The sequence below is a fragment of the Mustela nivalis genome, assembly GCF_964662115.1.
Source record: "Mustela nivalis genome assembly, chromosome: 8".
Lineage (NCBI taxonomy): Eukaryota > Metazoa > Chordata > Mammalia > Carnivora > Mustelidae > Mustela > Mustela nivalis.
Genome location: NC_139027.1, coordinates 7448834 through 7474882, shown reverse-complemented (window position 1 = coordinate 7474882; position 26049 = coordinate 7448834). Strand labels below are relative to the sequence as shown.

General features: G+C 40.9%; 1 protein-coding gene across 1 annotated transcript in view; it reads left to right on the top strand.

Moving 5' to 3' along the window:
* Positions 1-9072: 9072 nt before the first annotated feature.
* ROCK2 (Rho associated coiled-coil containing protein kinase 2) overlaps positions 9073-26049 on the top strand; it is a 139465-nt gene continuing 122488 nt past the window's right edge. Inside the window, exon 1 of the mRNA XM_082745526.1 lies at positions 9073-9341. Within this exon, the coding sequence (XP_082601652.1) occupies positions 9201-9341 (141 nt within the window). The 5' untranslated portion in view covers positions 9073-9200. The remainder of the gene's footprint in view (positions 9342-26049) is intronic.

Below are 26049 nucleotides of genomic sequence, written 5' to 3'. Positions count from 1 at the left end.
ACTCATCCATTTTGATCTATGTTAAAGTAAACTTACAGCATTTAGATGCAATAGTCGATCTTTGTTACTTCACTGATGAGTCCTAGTGAAACCTGGAGGTCATGCCTGACAGCTCCTTCCACTCCTCTTCGATGCCCAGGACAGGAGCCGGGACCTACAGCAGGACTTGAGAGAAAAGACTCCGACTGTGCCCCCGGAGTCCGGTTGCTCTGGTCCCCTCACATGCACGTCCTTGTTTTCTGTTTTTTGTTTAAGATTTTATTTATTTGGTGGCGCCTGGGTGGCTCAGTGGGTTAAGCCACTGCCTTCGGCTCAGGTCATGATCTCAGAGTCCTGGGATTGAGCCCCATATTGGGCTCTCTGCTCAGCAGGGAGCCTGCTTCCTCCTCTCTCTCTGCCTGCCTCTCTGCCTACTTGTGATCTCTCTCTCTCTGTGAAATAGATAAATAAAATCTTAAAAAAAAAGATTTTATTTATTTATTTGACAGACAGAGATCACAAGTAGGCAGAGGCAGGCAGAGAGAGAGAGAGGAGGAAGCAGACTCCCTGTGGAGCAGAGAGTTGATGTGGGGCTCCATCCCAGGAACCTGGGATCATGACCCGAGCCAAAGGCAGAAGCTTTAACCCACTGAGCCACCCAGGCGCCTCTGCATATCCTTGTTTTAACACTGAAATCAATTCTGCAGCTGTTTTACAGATAGAGTAGTGGAGTTCAGCTAGGTTAAGTGAGTTGCCGGAGGTCACACAGCCCCTAATCAGTGGCACTGAAGCCCCTGTCTCATGTGTCCAACTTTTATGTCCCCCACTGGGTTTTGCAGCTTTTTTCTTTATTTTTCTTTATTTTTTTTTCTTTTTTCTTTCTCTCAGATGCAGGAGAAAAATGGGTCCTCTCACCAGTGGTGATCAGAACAAGGATCTGACAGACTGCTTCCAGATTCTCCTACTTCCAAGAATGACTACAGAAAGTACCTAGAGAGATGGCCACAAAGACTCCCGCAGTCATGAGGGGCTGGGGACAGGTAGGCTAAAACCTGACCAGGCTGAACTGCGGTGTTGCGGAAGAACAAGTGTTTTCTGTCTACTAGTTGTGGCCCCACTGTTTCCACATACACAAGTGGCCTAACTATAAGCCTGTCTATTATGAAATGCCCTGATTTGTTAAAAAAAAAAAAAAAAAAAAAAGTCTTCCCTTGAGCTCAGCCAGGCCTGCCTGCTTCTCCCCGGCCCCTAGGTTTTCCCAGTTTATGCATTCTTTTAGACCTCTTTGGGATTATTCCTTTCTCATGAACCTTCCCTGATCCCTGTCTGGATGAGGCCTCCTGTTCTAATTCTCTTGGCATCTTATAATTTTCCTTTGTAGCTCTTATCACATCTCTAATGACTTATTTTATGATTATTTATGTCATAGTTGTCCCCTCCATCATCTCAGAAGCCTAAAAAGGGTCCACAGAGATTGTTTCTCTGTGCTGTGTGACCAGTACATAAAATACCTTTGTTAAAACTCCAAATAGATAGTCAGATGAATAAATGAATCAGTGACAGAAACGCCTGGAATCCTTTCGGCTTTTGAGGAGTGCAAAGGAACCGGCTTCTGCGGACCACCTCTTCAACAGGTCGGATGCTGAACGAGCTTTCTCTTAACCTGTTCTCATGAAAGCCTAAGAGAGGAGCACACAGGGAGGAAAGGATGGAGCTGGGTGCAGTGAGGTTTCTGCGGCTCTGCTCAGCACGCTCTCGCGGAGTCTGCTGCCCTGGCCTCACGGCCTGTCCAAAGATGCGGACCAGCCTGCACTCCGGCCCCCACCGCCCGGACTCCCAGCGGCCACCTCCTCCGCCTTCACTTCACCAAGGCCCGACCTCCTCCAAGGACCCAAGCAGCAACTGGGCTATTACAAGAGCAGCCTTAGCAATCAAAGGGCCATTCTAAGGGCCAGGAAGTTGAAAGTGGTTTCTCATTTCACAATAAGCCGGGTTTTTGCGGAAACTGAGTGTTAGCCCTGTATTCTAATGACTGATCACTTCACAGTTTTCTTCTTTGTATGCTTTGTAGGCTTTTAATTACTCACGATCATAAACCACCTAATTACAAACGGTGGCCTGTGGATTGCGAAAATGTCTCCCCACCTGGCCTCCTTCCACTTTGCTTCATCGTAGGGCAGCTGAGTCCCAGGTGCCAGCCCCATTGTGTCTGTAATTAGTGATCAGTTCCCCAGTGTCCACCACAGGAGGTGACAGAATGGGCGGATGGTGGCCTCTGCCAGGACCTTCGGTTACAGCGAGTCCTGGAGGACAGCTCTGGCTTAGTGACATTACCCAGCATGTTAGGACAGACTCTAGGTCTTTCCTGCTCTGGCGTCAACATATCTTCTCTGCTGTCCTTCTAACCATGCAGGTGCCTACGCTCTAGTCATTACTTATTTTCCCTTTTAGTTATTTCCTAGTTTCCCCACCTGTCCTTGTTTTGCTTGGAAGACTGCTCTCTCCCTGTTTCTGAACTGCACTGAATTTTAAGGCCCCAGGTCACATGCCCCCTCCTTTTCCTGATCCCCTGCTAGAAGATACCCCTTGCTCCAGGATCTCTTGTTCTCTTGGCATATTATTTGTGAATGTCTTCAGGCAGTTATCTTTCTGGAATTACAATTATTTGTGGGGTTTGGGGGTATATACATTGATCCAACCATCTGGTCATTAAACAATTCAATTACCTATTCAATTACCATTTCTTCATTGCAAAGTCTGAGTAGGAAGAATCCATACCCAGCTCCTCTGTGACCTGCTGAAGAACCAGCACAATGCTGAAGTTGAATTTAGAAGGAAAGCATAACATAGGGGACTGGACTGGAAGATGTGTGACTTCCGAGGTGGTTGGTGCTTGGCGGACTGGAAGGGAAAGGACAGGGAGGTGGAAGGGCACCAGCAAAGCTCAGAGGTGGGGAGGATATGGTTTCTTCTGGGAACAGTGTGCCTTGTATGGGTTCACATTTGCTGGACCAAAGTGTTTTGAAGAATGGAATGGTAGGAAAGGACACTTTACATGGTGGATGGCAAATGATGGGAAGTCACTAATTTACTCTAGACACACAATAGACCCATTTTGGGGGACGTTAAGACCACCACGAGAAAAATAAAGGCATCGTCTTCTTCGAGTAGGTGAGGCAAACACCTTGCTAAGTATTTTATTAAAAGCTACAAGGGATCCAGAGCTCAGGAAGAGTCAAGCCCTTCATTCAAAACCAGAAAGAGGATGGTTAGAAGCTTGGTGGATGAAAAAGAAGGGCTGACATTCCACATGGATAGAAATTTGCTCAACCAAAGAGCGAAGAAGAGAAGAGCCAAGGATGTTCAGTTTGGGCAAAAGGAAGGAGCGGCAGTGGAAGAAACGCTTCGAAATGGAGGTTGTGGACACCCTGTAGAAAGCCCCAGCTTCCAGGCTGAGGATTTCCTGCATAACCACAGAAAAATCCCATGTGATTTTTGAGCAGGGAAATCCATAAAGCATACCTGAGGCCATTTCTAGCTCACTCATGGGGAAAAGAAGATTGTCACATAAGACATCAAGGTCTCTTGCCAAACTGGCAGGACCAGGATTGAAGCTGAGCTTTCCAGGGAGCAGGTGAGCTTTCCATTTCTTGGGACGACTCTTCTCAAACATATACACGTAGATATTTTGGAGGGACTTACCATGTACCTCCAAGTATGCTTTTGAGCCATGACCAGCTTTATTCTCCTCTATCTTCCACAGTATACTGGTGAATAATTTGTCTTGGACGCATCCAGTATCTTTCATCTGGAGATCTTAAGGAGACTTAATGACAACCAAGCTTCATTATTTCTGTTTTGTGTATGAGGAAACTGACTCATAGAGGATACAGCAATTTTCTCATTCATGCTGTGAGTTATTACCAGAACCATGAATGAAACTTCGGATGAAACCTTATTTCATAAACCATTAAAGCCTGTATCCTTTATAGGAGTGGAGTTTACTATAATAATGACACCTTTGTGTTGAGAGTTCATTCCTTTATTCTGTGATTAAATCTTGGCTTATGTGGGGCAGAAGCACCTCACTACAATGACAGCTTGAGTTTTTCTGCAATGCAAAGCAAGAAGGGAAATGTTGTTGTGTGTTTTGGTGATGCCCAGACCATTCAGAGCTTATGGTTTTCATCCATCCCTCCATTAATTAATTTATTCATTCCATTATCATATATCTGAGTCCCTATTATATCATCTAGAAAATGGACAGAGTAATATTACCATTAGCAAAAGGCTGTTTTGAGAAGTAAGATAATTTCTATAATGCACATTGTCTAGCACATTGTAAGCCCTTACTTGCAATAATTATTTTCTTCAAACAAGTAATTCCAAGTACCCCATGGGAACACAAAAAAATGGTTCTTTTATAGCCCTATTTATGGGTGGAGAGGGCAAGGTTGCTTCTGAAGGGTAGATTAATTCTTGGGGAAGAAGCAGATCGCTCAGATTAAAAACTGGAACAGAGCAGATGGGTCTCAGGTAGACCAGAGAGGGGTTCTCCGAGTTTGGACTATGAAGTATCAGGAGAGCTAGGAAGGTACTGCTGGGTAGTGGATGTTAAACTGACTCGAACCACTTAGAAATGGGCTGGGGATGAAGAGACAGAGAAAAGAAACATAGACAAAATTCAGATAAAATGGGGTGGAGTTCCCAAGTCCCTTACATCTACCTAAGTTATGATAGAATCAAAGCCTTATACACTGATAGGCCAGCCTGTTTAAATTCCCTACATTCTGTTTATTTCCCTGTTACTCTTCTTTCATATCGAACACAATTTTTGTCCAAGTTCCTACCTATTGCATCAGTGCTCAGGATACCCCGGAGACAGTGTTTAGAAGGAAGCAGCCAAACCTGGATGGAGCCACAGAGCAGCAGGAACCCCTCTGAGAAGTGCACATACAGGGAGAGCCTCTTTCTGTGGCTCCCTGGGGATGAGATGAGTTTGATGTTATCAGGAAACTCATTTCAGAGAAGTCTTTGCAGTTTCAGTCTTATGTGTGCCCTAAAAACTGGGTTTTAAATCTCTCCCAATTCAGACACCAAATGTAGAAACTGTTAAGAAAAATGTTGATAGATTTCATTTCATAAAAGGTAAAAAATTCATGTGACAAAAAACACCAAAACCAAAACCAAAACTGAATGACAGGCAACAGATTGGAAGAAAATATTTGCCAACTGTAACACGTTTTAACATTATATTATAATAAGGAATTTCCATAATGTACAAAGATCTCCTCTAAATCAGTAAGGAAGGGGCGCCTGGGTGGCTCAGTGGGGTAAGCCTCTGCCTTCAGCTCAAGTCATGATCTCAGGGTCCTGGGATCGAGCCCTACATTGGGCTCTCTGCTCAGCAGGGAGCCTGCTTTCCCTCCCTCTCTGCCTGCCTCTCTACCTCCTTGTGATCTCTCTCTCTCTCTGTGTCAAAAAAAAAAAAAAAAAAAAAATCAGTAAGGAAGGCAAATCCAATGGACAAAAGGTATAAACAGGTAAATTCAGAAGAAATAGAAGCACAAAATATTCATCTTCAGTAGTAACGACAGGACTACAAATGAAAAGAAGCTGTCATTTTGTTTGCCCATCAGATTGGCAAAAATTAAAAAAGCTTATAGCAGTGAATTCTGGCAAATGTAAAGGGATATTCAGAGTTTCTTCTGTTAGTGAGAATGTAAACTGGTGTAGTCTTTTTAAAGGAGTGTGACAGTATCTCTCACTACTTAAGGTATGCCTACCCATCAATACAACAATTTCAGGTCTAGGAACCTATGCTATCAAAGTATGTCTACATGAGGGCAAGAATACAAGGATATCAACTGTAACAATGTTTGAGACACTGAAAAAAATACTACTAACATCTAGCATTTATTAGGGCCAGCACTCTTCTAAGCACTTTGTAACAGATGATATAAGGAAGCCGAAACTACAGCTAGGGTGTAGAAACAGTGGGATTTTAGCCCAGTTTGTCTTCAGAGTCTGCTATTAACTCTAATGCTAAGAGATAGAAAATAAAGGTCTGGTACATCCGTACCATGAAATACAGTATAGCAGTTCAAAAGAATTAAGGTTTAGCAGACATCGAGACCAAAGACATATTATTAAGGGGAAAAAAGTCAACTTCCAAAAGACTATAAGGTCAGATGTATGGGAAGAAAGATACATTTGTGTGTATATAAAAATACATGCATATGAGAAAGGTAAAGGCCTTGACTGGCAAGAGAACTCGCGTGGTGGCGTGTAGGGAGACTTGAGAGATTAATTTTTTAAATTTTTATTTTATTTTATTTATTTATTGGACAGAGATCACAAGCAGGCAGAGAGGCAGTTAGAGAGAGAGGTGGGGGAAGCAGGCTCCCTGCTGAGCAGATCCCAGGACCCTGAGATCATGACCTGAGCCAAAGGCAGAGGCTTAACCCACTGAGCCACCAGGCACCCCAGAGAGAGATTAATTTTTTGAGGCATGTTTTATATACCTGTGGTTTCTTTTAACTTTTACAAGAATGCATTTGTGCGTTACTTTGATTAAAAAAACAATTGTTGGGTAGAACAAAAAAATAAATAATAAAACAAAAACGGTTTAACTCATATCAAGAGATCAGTTTTTTCCTATGTAGACAATAGTGCCCATTTTGGTTAACAATCTTCTACAGTATGGCCTTTCCTAGTATATGCAGAAGATGCCTTTTCTCTGTATCTTGCTGATGACTACCTGTTCTTTTCAAATAAGGTGTTTATGTCCAGTATTTAGGACCATGGCTCCCTGTTAGCCCACCACGCTCCATAAAAATATACAGCCAATTATTGAAAAATTAATTTGGAACCTGAGAATCACCTGGTCATCCTTTTGCTTTGCATATTTTAGTATCTTCAGGGAAAAGGATCTATAATCATGTACTATCTCTTATTTTGCCCCAGTGCAACAGCAGAAGTCTCTGGCTCACTTTGTTTTCCTGGTGTGATTGTAGAAGTATGAATGAGTCACTCAACATACAGATTTAAAGGGCTTACCTTAGGACCAGCAGTCAGTGTTATTATCTGAGAGGAAAAGGCTATATTGGATCGTTCAGGGCCTCTTCCTGCCTAAGTCCGAGGGTGGGTGGCTTTAACACAAAGCAAAAGATGCTGCTGCTGAACATTTACTGATTAACTTGCTACTCTTACAAGGTTGCAGCTTTGGAACTCAGCTGCAGATCTTTGTGAGCTTATCTCGGACATGCTAGTGGGAAGAGTTCTTGAGATTGTTATTACTTAATGGAGAGTAGATTAGAGTTTTTTTTACAGTGGTCCAGCTAAGTAGTTTCTCAATTCTTGAAATTTTAATGTTCTCTTAAGCACCTTTATAGAAAAAAAAAAAAATTCTTCCCTTGAAAACAACCATATTCTCTTGTTCTTGCAGCTGCTCATTTTACATAGTTTTTAGTAGATACAAACTATTTTCTATCTGTTGTTCATGTAACCCTACTTCCAATACATCTTTTCAGGTACTTGCCAAAATTTCAGGCATTTGACATAAATCCAACATACATATCTGCCGGGATTCTGTTAAGGTGACAGAGTTTGCTTGGATTATCCCTCAACCGTCGGACAGCTGGGCCCCTTCCCAGGTTTTGGTCATTATGAACATTCTGAACAGCCCCGCTATAAACATCTTTATGCAAGTCCTCCGCCCCCCTTTCCACCCTGGATTATTTCCTTAGACATGGACTTCCTTAAATGGATTTACTGGGTCAAAGGGGCTCAGTGAACAACTTTATAGCTCTTGGCACATATTTTTCAGATTGCGCCCTGGGTGGATCTGACCAATGGCACGGGCCGCCAGAGGGTAGGAATGCGGAGCAGCAGCCCCTCTAACCGCTCTTCTTGCGTCCCCCAAAAGGCAAGGACCCGGAGAAGGCCTGCGGAGGGAAGCCTTTTTCCATCGCCCTCTTAGCCTCTTCCTGACTAGTGTTTATGCCCCGGCGGGGAGAAGACAGCTGCGGACCAGCACGAAGGCTTTCGGCTTCCAGGACTTCTGCCCTGGGGCTGAAGCAACTCTTCCCGGCCCTCCTCACCGGGACCAGGGGTCCAGGTTCCAATTCCCACGGCACACTCCCCCGGCTTCTCCACTAAAACCTTCCCGGCCCAGGCAGGCCCCTCGCCGGCGCAGAGCCCAGCAGGCGAGGGCAGCGACTGGCGGTCGCTATTATTTTGGCGCGGGTGATGCAAGGCCCGCATAGCTGCGCGCTGAGTCAGCGGGGGCGGGCCGACCCACCCCCCCTCCACCTCCCGACCCCCCCGGCGCGGCGGCGGCGGCGGGACCGGGCAGTGGGGGTGGGGGGCCGGCCCCCGAGTCCGCGGAGTCGTCCTCCCGGGCAGGGTCAGGCGGGAGCCCGGCCGCGAAAGACCCCAGCCCCGGGCGCGCTCTCCCCTCCCCCCCCCGCTGGAGCGGGGCGGATCAAGCGAGGCGGTCACCGCGCGCCCGGCCGTTTGCCCTCGGAGAACTCAAAGAGGGGGAGGAGGAAGCGGGGAAGGAAGGAGGATCCAAAAGGAGAAACGCGAAGCGGGACCGGCGGGAGGAAAAGGAAAAAAAATGGAGAAGGGGCGACAGGAGGCGGAGGCCGGCGGGCGGGGGCGGCGGCGCGCGCGGCGGGGCGGGGCGAGCGGGGGCGCGCGCCGGCGGCCGCGGCCCGAGGGGCTTGTGGGTAGCGGCTGCGCGCGGCCGGAGACGGGAGCCGTGCGGGAGTGTGTGAGGGGAGCGGGCTTGTGCGACCGCGGCTGCCCCGGCGAGCATGGGGGCGGGCTGGCGGTGGCCGTAGCTGTCGGAGCCCGGGCTTCAGCCTCTCGGAGCGCCAGAGGGCGGGGCGGCCCACCCCGGCGGCGGCCGCGCCGCTTCCCCGCTCCCGCCCTCGAAGTCCTGAGGGAGCTCGCGGCGGACGAGCGGACCGGGCGGCGCGAATCGGACTGAGGGGCGGGGACGCCGTCTGCTCTTCGCGGCGCCCGGCCGGGCCGGGCGGCCCCCCGGGACCACCGCAGGCCCCGACCGGCGCTGAGAGCCGGAGCCGGAGCCCGAGGCGGGCGGTGGGCCGTGGCGGAGCCCCGCCCGGAGCCGGCGGTTCGCGGGCGGCGCTAGGCCCCGAGGCGCCCGGGGCCGGAGCGCGGGGAGCGGGAGTGCGGGGCCGGGCGGCGGCGGCATGAGCCGGCCCCCGGCGACGGGGAAAATGCCCGGCGCCCCCGAGGCCGTGCCGGGGGACGGGGCGGGCGCGAGCCGCCAGAGGAAGCTGGAGGCGCTGATCCGAGACCCTCGCTCGCCCATCAACGTGGAGAGCTTGCTGGTAGGTGGCCGGGGCCCGGGCGCCCTCCCCGCTCCCGTAGCGCCTGCCTCAGATCCCCCTGTGTGCCCACCCACCCGTGGGAGGGAGGTCTCGCCCCACCCCGTCCCGCTTCCGGCAGCCGGGCCCGGGTGGGAGGCCGGAGACTTCTGCGACCAAGTTCGAGCAGTGGAGACCCGCGTTTGGTCCTTCCCCTTCTCCCTCCTGGAGCGGGTGTCATCCCGGCTGCCTCTGTCTCGGAGCCCTGGGAGCAAACACCCCTCTCCTGCTCCCCGCCTCTCCCCTCGCCTTGGGGAGGTAGGGAGCAGGATTTGCTGTCTTAGATTCACCGGACTGGGCAGTTCGGAAGAATGGCATGCTGCGTGGGGACGTGGGTCGGAGCAGGGAAACCTGATGCTCTCCCTGTTGGGAGTCCCCACCTGGGGTCGATGACAAAGAGCCGGAGCCCAAGAATCGGTCTGAATCGTCGAGTAGAACAAATCTCTTCTTTTCATTGCGTCTCTTTCTTAAGGCAGGCTGTGGAATACAAATTAATAACTTCGTGAAGGCCGCGAGTTGGCTCTTGCTTAAGAAAGGAGTGTGTCTCACGAATTAGAAATGCACCAGGGAATGCCTTCTCATTTCTTATTTTTGTTAGGATGCACGATTGTGTTTCACCGTTTCCCGTGCAGTAGGGATGCATTTATGGGAAAAGGGGGTGCGGATGGTTACCCCGGGGAGGAGGAGGAAGTGGAAAAGATGCTCTGGATATTAAATTAACTCGGGAGGGCTAGAATTTGTGTGGGTGATTCTTGGACCCTTTAGGTATTCTCTACCAGAACTCCTGTGCTGTCCTCCTCGCGGCTGGAGAAAGCTAGTGACCGAATGCCGAGAAAGACTGGGTCTCCTCCCTTGCCAGTGATTAACTGACTTTTCTTCAGAAGTCACTGGTTATCCTTTGAGGTTTCTGGAATCATTTGCAGAGTGACTCAGTGGTGTTTGGCCAAAGTGCAGGAACTGACCGAAGAGTGTGTCTCTCTGTACAATGAGCAGAACGCAGTGATGTACTGTGTTCTGTCGGAGGTCTTTGACCATGTCTTTCACCGATTTTCCCATTCGTGTGTTGTTTGTGTGTTGTCATGGCATGGTGACACCCTGCTCCCTCTTTAGCAGTCTTCATCTGGGTGTAGGACTGGTTGCGTGGAGGGCATAACTTCTCCTAGGCCAAGCAGAGACTCCGGGCTTCACTCCCAACATTTTCACTTTGGTATTTTGCTAGCAAAACTTTGACCCAAGGCCAGAAAGTTCAGTTAAAAATAGTACTGCAAGTATTCATCAGGTTCAGATTCAATCCCAGATAGAATTTTTTTGCGGCACTTTTTTACTGCGCTTTCATCTCGTGGGTGTTTACTGATATTAATTACAGTTATTCGGGTTATTCTGTGCAGGATATGGGAATATCGTAAGCTAATTATTCCTGTAATATGTTCATCCATTCTGTTTTGTTAAAGTGTTTTCTAAATTATTAAAATGAAGGCTGTTTTTAAAAGTGAGACATTACACGATTAGTAAACAATTTGGTCCATCCATTTATTGAGTGCTCAAAACAGCCAGGACACTTTACACTTTTGTTAAGGTGATGTACTGTTGGTGTGAGAATTGACATTAGATTTTGCTGACTGGACAGACTCTGCTATTTCTGTTTTTAGTTGATTAAATATTGTGGTTCCGAGTTGAAGTAAATCTTACCAGGCCAAAAATTGTCCCTTGCTCTTTTCTTTGGAACAAGGTTGCAGTACTTCTGTTGCAAATTGATGAGCTGAAAAAATTTTTAAAGCTGTGTTATAGTAAGTTAGCTTTAAATTATGTGTATTGGACAAAATAGTAGAATGAGTCTGGCTTTTTTGTGCTACCATTTACCTAAAATTTACCATTTTAACCATTTTTAAGTGTTCAGTTCAGTGGCATTAATTACATTCGTGTCATTGTGCAACCATCTCCACTATCCATTTCCAGAAATTTTTGTCTTTCCAAACAAACTCCATGAATTAATCTTTTTAAAAAATTAATTAATTAATTATTATTTTAAAAAATAAACATATAATGTATTTTTATCCCCGTTAAGCATCATCGTTTTATGGTATATAGCATTTCTTCTGGTTTTACTCTAGAAAATAAGTATTTTTTCTTAACCGAGAAAACTTAAGTAATATAGTCAAATAAAAACACAGCCATGAGTATTAGTTACTTCATTTAGCAGCTCAGAAAGTACCATTTAAAATTCTATACCAAGATGACAAACGTATGAAGATGAAATATACCAGAAATTACTGTAGAATTATTCTTAGAAGGTAAAACTCTCTTTGTAGGAAAAAAATGTTAGGTGAGATGACATGCAAAGTGCTTAGCTCAGTACTTGGTACATAGTAGTGCTATTTCGTTTAGCTCATTTCTGTGTGTAGTTAGCATAATTAATTGCTCTAAGTTTCCTTTGAAAAGGAAAATGGTTTTATTGGCAACCATTTCTTGCTATATAATTTTGAGTGTGTAGCATAATTTGTATTTGCCATCAGAAAAGTGCTAGCAGTCATCAAGCATGGGTAAAGCTGGATTCTAAGACTGTGTCAGTTTTAAAGCCCTAAATTGTCTTTTTTTCTCTGCAGATGCTCCTTGCTTTACATAGGTCCTTAAATTAATCTGAAGAGAGTATATCCCTTTTGTGGTTACAGATTATGGGCTGCTTGGTATTATTTAAAGATAGGTTTTGTTTTGTTTTGTTTTTTAAAGTTTTATTATTGGAGAGAGAGTAAGAATGGGCGAGAATGGGCAGGGCCGGTGGGGCGGTGAGTGGGGTGGCAGCGGGGGGGGGGGGGGTGGGCACGGGGGGAGTCCGAGAAAGGGGCAGAGGGAGAGGAGAGAATCCCAGATAGATTCCATGGAGCACAGAGTCTGACCAGGCTCGATCTCATGATCCTGAGATTTCAACCTGAGCCAAAACCAAGGGTGGGACGCTTAACTGACTCCGCCACCCAGGCTCCCCCAAAATAGAGTTTTGGGAGAGGTTTGTTTCTGTAATACTTTTTCTGAGGGGAGGGATTTCAATGGTATGCTTTTGCAGTGTTTGAAACTTTTTGGTAAACACCCATGTTTTGTTCTCAAGACTCAACTTCTCATACTGCTTTTCCAAATAATATGGTAAAAAGAATTGTGCTTTAATATCATGCCAGAGAGATGTCTTTCTTTCTGTCTTTTTAAAGTAATCTCTACACCCAACATGGGGCTTGAACCTACAACCTTGAGATTAAGAGTTGCATGCTTTATTGACTGAATCAGCCAGGTGCCCCTGAAGATCTTTCTAAAGATCTGTGCCTTTGGGTTTTTATGTGTTTTCCTGAAAGAGTAAATGGTTATAATAACCTGGGATTCAGACTTGAGTAAACTGTTACTTAAGGCAGGTGTTGGGCTCCTGGATGGCTCAGTCGTTAAGCATCTGCCTTCGGCTTGGATCATGATCCTAGGGTCCTGGGATTGAAGCCCTTGCTTCTCTCTCTCCTACTCCCCCTGCTTGTGTTCCCTCCCTCACGGTGTCTGTCTCTGTCGAATAAATAAATAAAAACTTAAAGAAAAAGACTAGTGTTGATGGGGAAGGGTGATTAAAATTTTATTAACGAATTTCAGTGACTTGGAATACAGAATGCTTTATTTGATTGATTTCATTATGCCAGTAAACTGTATGAAAATGCTTCTTATCACAGTCCTTAGATTTCAGCTTGGTACTAGTTATCTGCCTAATTAAAGTAAAATTTTATGTATATTTTTTGTACTGTTTAGTAAGGATGAATATTATAAAGATAGAATAAAAATTGAGAAGTTGTTTTATACATGTTTTTTTTTTAATTTTTTATAAACATATATTTTTATCCCCAGGGGTACAGGTCTGTGAATCGCCAGGTTTACACACTTCACAGCACTCACCAAAGCACATATCCTCCCCGATGTCCATAACCCACCCCCCTTCTCCCAACCCCCCTCCCCCCAGCAACCCTCAGTTTGTTTTGTGAGATTAAGAGTCACTTACGGTTTGTCTCCCTCCCAATCCCATCTTGTTTCATTGATTCTTTTCCTACCCACTTAAGCCCCCATGTTGCATCACCACTTCCTCATATCAGGGAGATCATATGATAGTTGTCTTTCTCTGCTTGACTTATTTCGCTAAGCATGATATGCTCTAGTTCCATCCATGTTGTCGCAAATGGCAAGATTTCATTTCTTTTGATGGCTGCATAGTATTCCATTGTGTATATATACCACATCTTCTTTATCCACTCATCTGTTGATGGACATCTAGGTTCTTTCCATAGTTTGGCTATTGTGGACATTGCTGCTATAAACATTCGGGTGTACGTGTCCCTTTGGATCGCCACGTTTGTATCTTTAGGGTAAATACCCAGTAGTGCAATTGCTGGGTCATAGGGCAGTTATATTTTCAACATTTTGAGGCACCTCCATGCTGTTTTCCAGAGTGGTTGCACTATACATGTTTTTCTTTTGCGAAATAAAAGTTGCATGTTTATAGTATAAATGGGATTACTTTACTTTAAAACTGGTGTTTTGGGGCACCTGGGTGGCTCAGTGGGTTAAAGCCTCTGCCTTAGACTCAGGTTGTGATCCCAGGGTCCTGGGATCGAGCCCTACATCGGGCTCTCTGCCTGCCAGGGAGCCTGCTTCCCCATCTCTCTCTCCCCCCTCCTCTCTACCCACTTGTGATCTCCATCTGTCAAATAAATAAATAAATAAATATCTTAAAAAAAAAAAAACAAACACCTTGGGACGCCTGGGTGGCTCAGTTGGTTAAGCAGCTCCCTTTGGCTTAGGTCATGATCCCGGCGTCCTGGGATCGAGTCCCACATTGGGCTCCTTGCTCAGCAGGGAGCCTGCTTCTCCCTCTGCCTCTGCCTGCCATTCTGTCTGCCTATGCTCGCTCTCTCTCCCTCTCTCTCTCTGATAAATAAATAAAAAAACAAAAAACAAAAAACAACCCCCCCCCCAAAACACCTTGTGTTTTGATGATCATTAAAGACAATGAATTAGCTAGAGAGGTTTAAAGAAGTGATGTATGGAATTTGCTTTAAACCTCTTTGAAAGTACAGGTCCACAGTACCTCACCCACAATTTTGCTGTATAAAGAATCCTGAAAACCAAGTTTTGATAAAACTTACCTGATCATAACATCTGACCTGATCTGATGTTAGAATAATTATAATCACTGTGTCCCTCTTGGTATAATTGAAATAGCTTTCCTTGGAGAAATATTAATGTGTTTGATTTCAAGGTGACAGCAGATTTGCAGGAGGACTTTTAGGAATGTACTGAATGTGGTATATGTACTTTATTAGCATTCTAAAATCCAGGAAATTCTTTTTTTTTTTTTTTAAGATTTTATTTATTAGAATGAGAGAGCATGAGAGGGGGAAGGTCAGAGGGAGAAGTAGACCCCCTGCTGAGCAGGGAGCCTGATGTGGGACTCCATCCTGGGACTCCAGGATCATGACCTGACCTGAAGGCATTCACTCAACCAATTGAGCCACTCCGGCGCCCCAAAATCCAGAAAATTCTGAATTCAGAAACATCTTGCCCCAACGTAAGGCCAGTGTAGACTTATATACATCTCAGACACTGTTGTTATAAAGAAATAGTGAATAATCTTGAAACCTAAATTGTTGTTTTGAGTCATGATCCAATAGTCCTCTTTTCCCCTCTAAATACTAAGAGAATATAGCATGCAAATATGCATTATGAAACATAAAAAAATTCATAAAATCACTGCCCAATTTAATGAACAGAACACTAGCCTGTTAAAGTTACCATGTGTTGCTGCTGCTTGATCAGTCTTCATGCATTCTCTCATGTTACCCTGAAATTTTTAAAACAGATTTGTTTATTTGAGAGAGAATGAGTGCATGAGCAAGGGAGAGGGAGGGAATCTCAAGCAGACTCCTTGCTGAGCACAGAGCCCAATGTGGGCCTTGATCTCATGATCCTGACATCATGATCTAAGCTGAAATCAAGATTCAGACACTGAACTGAGCCTCCCAGGCCCCCCCCGAAATTTTTTTTATTATTCCCTTGCCTTATTTTATAGATAGAGTACCACATTTGTATGTATCTCTAAACAGTATTGTTTAGTTCAACTTACTTTTTTAACTTTAAAAAAGGTTAAAATTTGTATTGCATATTACATTTGTGACTTGCTTTTTTCAGTTAAATTTCTAAGATGCACCCACATTGTGGTTTCATTTTCACTGCTATCATAAACTGCAGTATATTGTCCCAATCTATTTAATGGATATTTAGATAGTTTTTCTTTGCTGTTTTGGACAGAATTGCTGTGAACATTACTGGAGCCCATGTAAAGTATCTATAGGCTAAGGTATATATTTAGGAGTGAAATTGTTGTGTTTTAAGATAATCTATGTTCAACCTAACAAGGTAATGGGTAGAGTTCAAATTTTCCTCCACATTATTATTATTATTTTTTGAGATTTATTTATTTGAGAGAGAGAGTGAGAGAGTGGGAGACCCAGCGAGTGAGTGAGCAAGTGAGCGAGTGGGCAGAGGGAGAGAGAGAGAGAATTTCAAGCAGACTGCCCACTGAGCATAGCCCCCCCCCACCCCCCGCCACTCTTGACATCATGACCTGAATTGAAATCAAGAATCGGATTCTTAGCCCACTGAGCCACCCAGGTGCCCCTTTCCCCAACATTTTATTATGGAAAATATGAAAGTACATAGTAAGGTTGAAAGAATTGAGCTGAACATCTGTATACTTACCATCTAATTAACAGTTTGCTATATTTGCTTTATTACATCTATCCCTCCCTTTATCCATCTATTACTTTATCTTTTGTTTTTGATTCATTTAAAGTAAGTTGTAGCTATGGCTATGCTTCTCACTAATTTTTTTTAAAGATTTATTTTATTTTATTTTATTTGGGAGAGATAGAGAGAGAGCATGAATGAGAGGTCAGAGGGAAAAGCAGAAACCCTGCTGAGCAGGGAGCCTGATGTCAGACTCCATCCCTTGATTCCTGGATCATGACCTGAGCTGAAGGCAGTTGCTTAACCAATTGAGCCACCCAGGCGCCCTGTGCTTCTCTTTTAAACGCTTCAGCATGTATTTTTTAAAGTAGAGTTCAGTATTTGTTTAGGCTTTTTATTTTACTTTTTTGTTTAGGCTTTTTAAAAATTTACATATAATGCAGAAATCTTAAGTGTACTACTGATGAGTTTTGACAAATTATACACTGTGTAATATAAATCCTTATCAATATACAGAACATTATTACCAACCCAGAAGTCTTCCTTACATGTCTTCTCAGCTAATTCCACACCCCATTCTCTTATATTGTGTCACTCTTCTGATTTTTTTTGTACTAAAGACTACTTTAGCCTCTTCTAGAACGTCTTACTGATAGAATTCTGTATACGGTGTACTTGTTTGCATCTGGCTTATTTAGCTCATCATAGTTTTTGAGATTCATCCATGCTTTTGTGTGCATCAACAGCTTGTTGCTTTCTTTTGACTGAGCAGTATTCCGATATGTGGAACCGTACTCTGTTAGCCATCTATTGTTAATGGATACCTGGGCTATTTTGAGTTTTTGGTTATTATATATTATATACTTTGGCTTTCAATAAAGCTTGCTAAGAACAATCGTGTATTAAGTCTTCGTAAGGACATGTTATCATTTATTTTGGGTGAATACCCAGTAGTGGAATTGCTAGGTCGTGAGGTAGAAGTATGTTTAATTTTTAAGAAACTGCCAGATTGGTGCACTCGGCTGGCTCAGTTGGTGGAGCATATGACTCTTGATCTTGGGGTTGTGCGTTCAGGCCCCATGTTGGGTGTAAAGATTACTTAAAAATAAAATCTTAAGAGAGAGAGAGAGAGAGAGAGAGAGAGAGGCTGCCAGATCTTTTTCCAAAGTGGTCATGTAATTTTACACTCCTACAGTAGTGAATGAGAATTCCATTTCCTCCCCAACACTGAGTCTTTTAAATTTTAGCCACTCTGTGCGTGGGTAGTGGGTAGCTCATTGTAAATTTAATTTGCATTTCTTTGTTAAATAATGGCAATAACTTTTTCCAGTACTTACTGGCCATTTGTGTATCTTCTTTGTGAAACATTTGTTCACATTTTTGCCCATTTAAAAAAATTTGGGTTCTTTTTTCCCTTTATTTTTATTATTGACTCACGCAGGTTCTTTATCTGATATACAGTTCTTTGTCAAAATATACGTTTTGCAAATGTTTTCTTCCAACCTGTGGTGTGTTTTTTTTTAATCAAAATCTTTATATGGCTGTTGCTTTTTCTGCCCAAGACACTTACCTTTCCCCATGTTAGAAAGAGTCTCATTTGCTTTCTTCTAGATGTTTTATAGTTTTAACTTTTATGTTTGGGTCTAGGATAGATGTGAAGCCAGTTTTAGTGTATGGTGTGAGTTAGAGGTCAAAATTCACCCCTCTTCCCCATATTTTCCATATCTGATTGTCCACACTATCTGCCATTTTTTCCCAGCTTTATGCATAACTGACACATAATATTATATAAGTTTAAGGTGTACAGTTGATACATGTGTATATTGCCAGTTGCTTACCACAGTAACCATTAGTTAACACATCCTTCACCTCACATAATTACCATGTGGTTTGTTGATATTGTTTTTAGTGTGAGAATATTTAAGATTTACTCTTTTAGCAACTTTCAAGTATACAATACAGTATTGTTAACTATAGTCACCAGCACCAGTTTTTTAAAAACATCTTTCTTTTCTCATTTAATTGCTTTTGTGCCTTTGTTAAAAATGAATTTTCTAATAGGTGGATATTTTATTTGTCTATCTACCACCTAGTAACTACATTTAATTGTTAGTTATGGTTCTGTTTAACCAAGCTCTGTTCAAAATGTATTGATTTATTTTGTACTTTTATCTTTTTACTTGAAGGAAATGGGCAGGCAACTGTGGTTGAAAACCCTAGATTTTGTTTTTTTTTGAAAGGAAGAAAGCTGTAAATTATTGTAATTATAGAAACAATATGTTCTTATTATAGAAAACTTATAAATTAAAGGTATAAATGCAAGTTACATATATAATTTCCCCACATAGAGTTAAATTAACATTTTGGTATAAATATCTGTTTGAAAAATTAAAATAGAAAAAAAGTAGAACGACATTGTATATGTGCTTTGTCATTTTCTTTAACAGAAGCTTTTGTATAGTGAAATTTATCAGGCTTCTCACTGTAGAGTGATTTCTAGCTTAGATGTCATGCTTAGGACATTCTCTTTTTTGAAAAATTTTATTTATTTATTTGACAGACAGAGATGGCAAGTAGGCAGAGAGGCAGGCAGGGAGAGAAGGAAGCAGGCTCCCTGCTGAGCAGAAAGCCTGATGTGGGGCTCCATCCCAGGACTCTGGAATCATGACCTGAGCCGAAGGCAGAGGCTTTAACCCACTGAGCCACCCAGGTGACCCCTTAGAACATTCTCCATCACCAAAATTATAATATCATATACATGAATTTTCTTTTAGTACTCTAATGATTTTATTTTTAGTGTCATCTTTAATGTTACTTTTATTCCATTTGGAATTTTGATGGAAACTCTGAAGTAGGGGTATTGAAGATTTTGTCAGGAAGTTTGTCATAAATATTAGAGTAACCAAAATAATAATTGGAAGCCTTTGTTTGTATCTCTGTATTGTCTTACAACTTCCTCTTTGGAGAATGGTGTTTGTGGGAGGAAAGAGGGTGATGATTACAGTATTGGTCTTCATTTGGGCATCTTGAGTGTTTTTATGGAAATACTATTCTACAAGTATACAACCCTTCTGAGGATGCCTGGGTGGCTCAGTCCAGTTAAGTGTCTGACTGTAGAACTCAGTTCAGGTCTTGATCTCAGGGTCGTAAGTTGGAGCCCTGAGTGGGGGGGCCACACGCTGGGTGTGTAGCCTACTTTAAAATCCTAGTCTGTGCTAACATTCAAATATATATATATATATATATATATATATATATATATATATATATATATATAACTGTTAGTGATCAGGGTTACTGTGAAGAGAATGTTGATGACTCAGGGCAACTTATGGCTTTGAGGGGGAAAAAAAGCAATAACATTTTCTATTGGCAGGTTACTTTATTACATAGAGCTTAATATTTAAATTAATATGAAATCATGGTGTTTGGGATCTCTACTAAAACTGTCTCTTCCTTTTCCTTGATTGTAGTTATTCTTTCCTCTCATCTGTACTTTTTTTTTCTTTAAAATACGATTGAATTACGGACATATGTGTGTAAATTCTGCAACTGGCAGTCCCAGATGACCTTCACTCATCTTTTTGGAAAGCATCTGGATCACAATAGTTAGCATATCTTGCTAGCTCTCTTGCATGCTTACGCTCTCGCTCTCATTCTCTTTCTTACTCTCCCTCTCTTTCATTCTCTTATTCTCCCCCCTTCTCTGTGTATGTTTGTATGTATGACAAAAAAGGAAATTTTGAGATTCACTTTTGGTTCATCTTTGATGATACTTTGGGGGAATGTTTCTATAATTCCAAGAATGATTTTATGGCTTGTTGCTTCATTTTGATAAGTTATGAATTGTTCGTTCAGATATCTAAAGTACTTAATAAATTCTTTTGTTATAGTTAATTGATTACTCATTATTCAACATCTGATTTCCCTTATCCTCTAAGAGTTTAGCTTTTTTAGTTATAAATCAACTGATAGAAATTTTCTTTTTTTTCCCTCTTTTTTAAAAGTTTATTTTTTTATTTGAGAGAGAGAGATGGAGATGGCATTTGGGGAGGGGCAGAAGGAGAGGGAGAGAACCAGACTCTGCTAAGCCCAAAGCCCAACATGCTCACAACCCTTAGATTGTGACTTGAGCTGAAATGAAGAGTCAACCAACTAAAACACCCAGTCACCCCAAACTTTTCTTTATTTTTAAGAGGTTATGGACTTGGAACTACTTTCTAACACTTTGTTATTAGGGATTTATATGCTGTGGAAATGAATAGCAGAACCTCCTCCAGTGATACTTTTTAGATGGAAACGAGTATAACAGGGTCAGTAGTATCTTAATGACCGGTTTGAGTATGATGAGGAATGCTTAATACACTTAAGTTTTGTCTTCTTATGTACTTCTAGGTTTTTGAGTTTATTTAATGAACAGAATATAAGCTCTTCTAGGACATGTATTTTTTTTTGTCTTCTTTTTTTGTGTTTTGTAAATATTTGTTGAATGAACTAACAAATAATTTTTTTTTTGAGTAACAGGAGTGATAACCTGTAGAAATATATAATGCTTAAAGAGATACTAATGTATTCCCCAAATAAACATTTTGATACATGTTCCTGTCACTTATTTGTAGGAAGGAAGTTAAGTAAACATCTGTATGTGCAAAGAGGATAGGTTTGAGTGATAGAATTAACTGAAGGTCAAGTAAGAAAAGTGAATAATGATTTGGACATTTTCTGGATTGTGGTGAAACAAATTTGTTTTGGGAAGAATTTAAGCTAATTTTATTCAGTGCTTTAGGTGAAGCACTTTTCTTCTGGTTAAATATATCCAGTGCTTCATAAGTAAGGGCAGATGAAATTCTGGTGGGTCTGTTCACAGGGTGAAATTCTTTGAAATGGTGTATTGGCTGTGTAAGGCAGTATTGATAAGCAAAATTAAAAGAAAGCCAAAGGTCATGAGAAATTTTGATCAGGGATCAAAGTGTTATTATAGGTCACTATGAATGACTTTTGAAAAATTTTCAAATATTATCAAGCATTCTGATTACTAGGATTTTCACTTAGCTTTAAAATGTTTATTGTTTATAATAATCTATTCTTTCTCTAATAAACCCAAGTACTTAATTTTTCTTGTTCCCTTTGCATTGTATTTAAGACAGCTATACCAAGAAGAGAATTCAGAGTATGTTTTTTCTTCTGTATGTAATGGTGACTATCAGTTAGCAAAGGAGAGCAATACATAGTATCTTGCTTGTAGTAAGTCCTTGACAGTTGTTGATAGAATGATAAATACAGGCTGCAGATACAGAGCAGTTGAGAAGACCGTATCACAGTCTCTTACTTGTTCTTAGAATAAGCTCCAAAAAAGAAGTCTGGCAGTTCAGAGTGGTCAGCAGGTGCTGAATGTTGGTATCCTTGTTTACTAAATTTATTAGTTCTCTTTATTCTTTTTATTTTATTCTATAATTTCCATTCCATAGGATTTACCTATTTGTAAGTATACAATATACTGATTTTTAGTAAATTTATAGAATTGTGCCACCAACATTATCACAACCCATTTTCATTAACCCTCCAAAATTTCCTTGAGCATGTTTGCCTTTAGTCCTTACTTCCAGGGAAGCCAACCACTGATATGTTTTCTGTGTCTGTAAGCTTTTCTTCTTTGGAAATTTCATTCACATGAATCATACAATATTCAGTCATTTGTTCTGCCTTCCTCCACTTACCATAACATTTTTGAGGTTTACCTGTGTTGAAGCATATGTCAGTATTTTGTCCTTTTTTTTTTTTTTTATTGCTGACTAATAGTCCATTGTATAGATATACCATATTTTGTTTGTGAATTCACCATATGTACAGATATGTGTTTTTACTTCTCTTAGATAGATTTTAAGGAGTTGGATTCCTGGGTCATATTGTATGCTTCTGCTTAACTCCCCCCCCCCCCCCCAATGCTTAACTTCTAAGAAACTGACAGTGTTTCACAAAATGTCTATATCATTTTACATTCCCACCAGCAATGTATGAGGGTTCCAGTTTTTCCACATGTTCAAAGAACATTTGACATTGTTATCTTTGTGGTGATAGCCATAGTAGTACCTTTTACTCATGATAAATGATACTGAGTACTGTTTCATGTGCTTATTAATTTTGTTTTTAAAATTTTTACTAAGGTACTGTGAGTATGGTCTAGTAAAAGGAGTTTGATTTTGTATACCACAAGCCAATTCCAATATTTAAAAATAGAATGCAGATACATATACATCACAGCCCTTTATAGGTGAAATTATCCTACTGACTAGTGTCTCTACCTGAAATGCCTAATTACTACTAAGCATTATTATTTTTTTAAACCTTTTGTGGTACCTTTTGCTTTCAAGTAATGAATGCACCTTGCTGAGCCTTGTAGGCCCTGATAATGGCAGTGCAGTTTCTACTAGTTATTTCTAAGCTATAGATCAAATTGAAGTACTTCTGACTTAAATTATGGCCTTTAATTGTTTCTCCATTCTGTTTTGTGCTGCTCTTTCCTTTTTCTTTATTATTATTATTTTGAGTATCTTGAGTAAGCTTATAAACTGATTTCTCTCATCTTGAGCCAACATTTATCTTTATAAAACTTTTCTATTCTACATAAGAATGAAAAAGACATTCTTACTATTAATTTTATGACTTTGTTCCTGTGATTGCTAACTACTGGTGTTTTAAACAGTATTGTTACACTTAGCTTTTAGCTTATGCTTTGAGTACCCATCTGAATTTAATATACGGATACAGATGTTACTTTTTGTTCATAGGTGGCATGGATATTGATTTGTGGGATTAAATTATGAGCAGAATTTTGAAACTTAATCAAGACCATGTTCTTTCAGATGTAAAAGTAGCTGCCATACATGTCCATTCTGTATCAGGATATTACCCTGTTGTTTTACCTTGTGTTTCAGTATGATTCCTTTAGAAGTCATACTAAAAGTATGCTTATTGAAATTGAAGTTTTCTGTTTTTTGTTTTGTATTTAGATTTATTTATCTATTTATTTATTTGACAGACAGAGCTCACAAGTAGGCAGAGAGGCAGGCAGAGAGAGAGGAAGGGAAGCAAGCTTCCTGCTGAGTGGAGAGCCTGATGCGGCCTTGATCCCAGGACCCTGGATCATGACCTGAGCTGAAGGCAGAGGCTTTAACCCACTGAGCCACCCAGGCGCCCCTGAAATTGAAGTTTTCTGTTTAGTTTTAGTTTATATTGCATTTTTTGAGTTTTTATGAGATAACCACAAATGGGACATTTTTGAGCAGAAAGGAAAATTTGAGGAAATAATTCTTTCAATAGTTAAGATGCTTTAATTTATAAAGGATGAATTTTAAACATTTTGCTTGTATTGATATTTATTCTTCTAAAAGGAAAGTACGCTGGAGGTGCCTCAGTGGCTTAGTTGGTTATGCATCTGGCTCTTGATTTTGGCTCAGGTCATGATCTCAGTGTTGTGAGATTGAGCTCTGTGTGGGGTTCCATGCTTCTTAAAATTCTCTCTCTCCCTCACTTTCTGCCCCTCCCCACTCTCCTTTTTAACAAAAAAATAAGAAGAAAGTGTAATAGCCCAACTGCCATGAAGTTTGAGGTCTGCATGATCTAGTGAAATGTGTTTTTGTATATTGAAACCCTTGCAAAAATATTTCAAGTATTAAATGTGTAAACATCAGTATGATTTTGAAAAATGGTCCACCTTTTTGGGATAACTTACAGAGTTATAGTTTATGGTACTTGGGATTTTTATATATTTAAATACATATGGCCATATTTTATTGTATTACATAGTGAATAAAGTTCAAGTTGAAGTTGGATGGTTAAAAATGATGTGTTGTGTTTGACCAGTGTGCCTGTGTTGAAAGAATCAAGATTAAACATTTTTTTCATTATGAATCACTAGATTTCTCTAAGGGCCGCTAACAGGTCATACAAACAGCATCTTTTGGAATTAGTAAAGACTAGAGGCAAATATATACAAATTAATATTTTCTTTCAGAGAAGTTAGATATCAAGTCAGAATTGGGGAAAGAGTTAATGCAGAATTTAAACCATATTGTAAAATTTAACCATATAGTAGCTATTCCAAATTCAGCAAAATTTCTCTGGAATAAACAGAATATTTGGAGTTGCTTTTAAATATCTAAAGCATGAACTTTGAATTTTTGTATTGGCTTCTCAATGATTATATTTCTCAAAATATCACTGAAATTAATGTGCAAATGAAACAAAGGTGAACTTCTCTTTGAACTTTAGATGCATGGCATGATCTTATTTGTGTTCAACATGAAAGTTTTTTTGTCTTTTATTTTTTCAAAAAAGGCCATCTTAAACTTTAATAAATGCATTGACAAAAATTTTCCTACTGGATTAAAATAAAAAGGAAATGTATAGATAAATTGAGAAATTTTAAAAACTTAATAGCAATATAGTTTATGTCCTGGCCCTTACAGGTAATTTTATTATATTATGTTATTTTATTTATTTATTAGACTGATTTATTTGAGAGAGAATGAGAGTTGGGGCAGAGTCAGAGAAACTCAGGCAGACTCTATGCTGAGCAGGGATCCTGACTCGGGTCTTAATCCCACTACTCTTGAGATCATGATCTGAGCCAAAATCAAAGATTTGCGACTTAACTGACTGAGCCACCCAGGGAACTTACAGGTAATTTTAAGTTACAGATTTTCTAATCTCTATCTGCTAAATCCGATAGCTAAGACAGTGGTTTAAAAATCTCTCTCTATATAGCACTTAACTAGAGAGCTTTAGAAATATTGATGCCTAGTTTCCTACCAATGTAATAGGTATGTGATGTGGCCTAGAAATAGGAGTTTTAAAAGTTCCACAGATGGTTCTCAAGTGCAGGAAATTGTGGGAGCTACTGAGCTGAGAGGTGCAATATTGTAGTTTAAAGATTGGCAGAGAGGGCATTGGATTGAAAATGTACCTGAGGAAAGGAGAATATTTATGTATTTATTTTTCTTTATTTATTTTTTGTGACTCACCAAGGCTTGGATGAAGTCAGAAAGTCAGAATTATCTGTTGGAAGCTAGAATCACGCCCAGGGTATTTGGTAGAAATGATGTCAGTTCCTCTGATTTAGATGTCTGTGGTGGGGGCAGTAATTTGCTTTTGATCAAGCATCTCAGGTGATTCTGACGCAGGTTAAGCTGCAGATCCAAGGTTGAAAAATTTGTAGGTGTTGCTTCTTGTACTGACTGACAAAACCAAAACCAAATAGTCTCGATCCCCTTGGCACACAAAATTGTATATGTGGGCAAGGCTGGAGAATGGAGAAGTGCCAGATTTTCTGAAATCTGAAATGCCAAGGGTCATCACATTTTCTATCTTTTTTTAGAGCTCCATAGGAATTAGACCAGGGTTTTTCTTTTTCTTATTTTAGAAGGAAGTTTAATTTGCTTTGTTGAGCTTTTCTGAAGGAAGAACCAGACAAGATAGTCCAAATAGAAGTGAAAAACAATTTTTATTGTGATAAAATATACACAGTTTAAAATGATGATATAGAAATAATGCATCTTCTCTTTTCATGAGAAATATCATCTATAGACACTTACTGACCTGGAAAATACATAATTTTGATGTTTCACATTTAATAAATGGCGACAGAGAAATAGTGACAGCCTGTTTAATTACTGACAGTTGATTTAATTCAGAAAGAAAAATTTCACTAGAAATGTCTGGTCCTGCAGAACATAGCAGCTAAAGCAGCACAGTGTATGTATATCTATGAATGTGCCTATGTTTAAAAAAATAACAAAATCACACAAAAATTATTTTGTGGTCTCTTTAAAAACAAGCAAAAAAAAAAAAAAAACCAATGTAGAATATTCAAAATCTTTATGTTAAACTGTCTTGAAATTTTATTTTCAGAGCA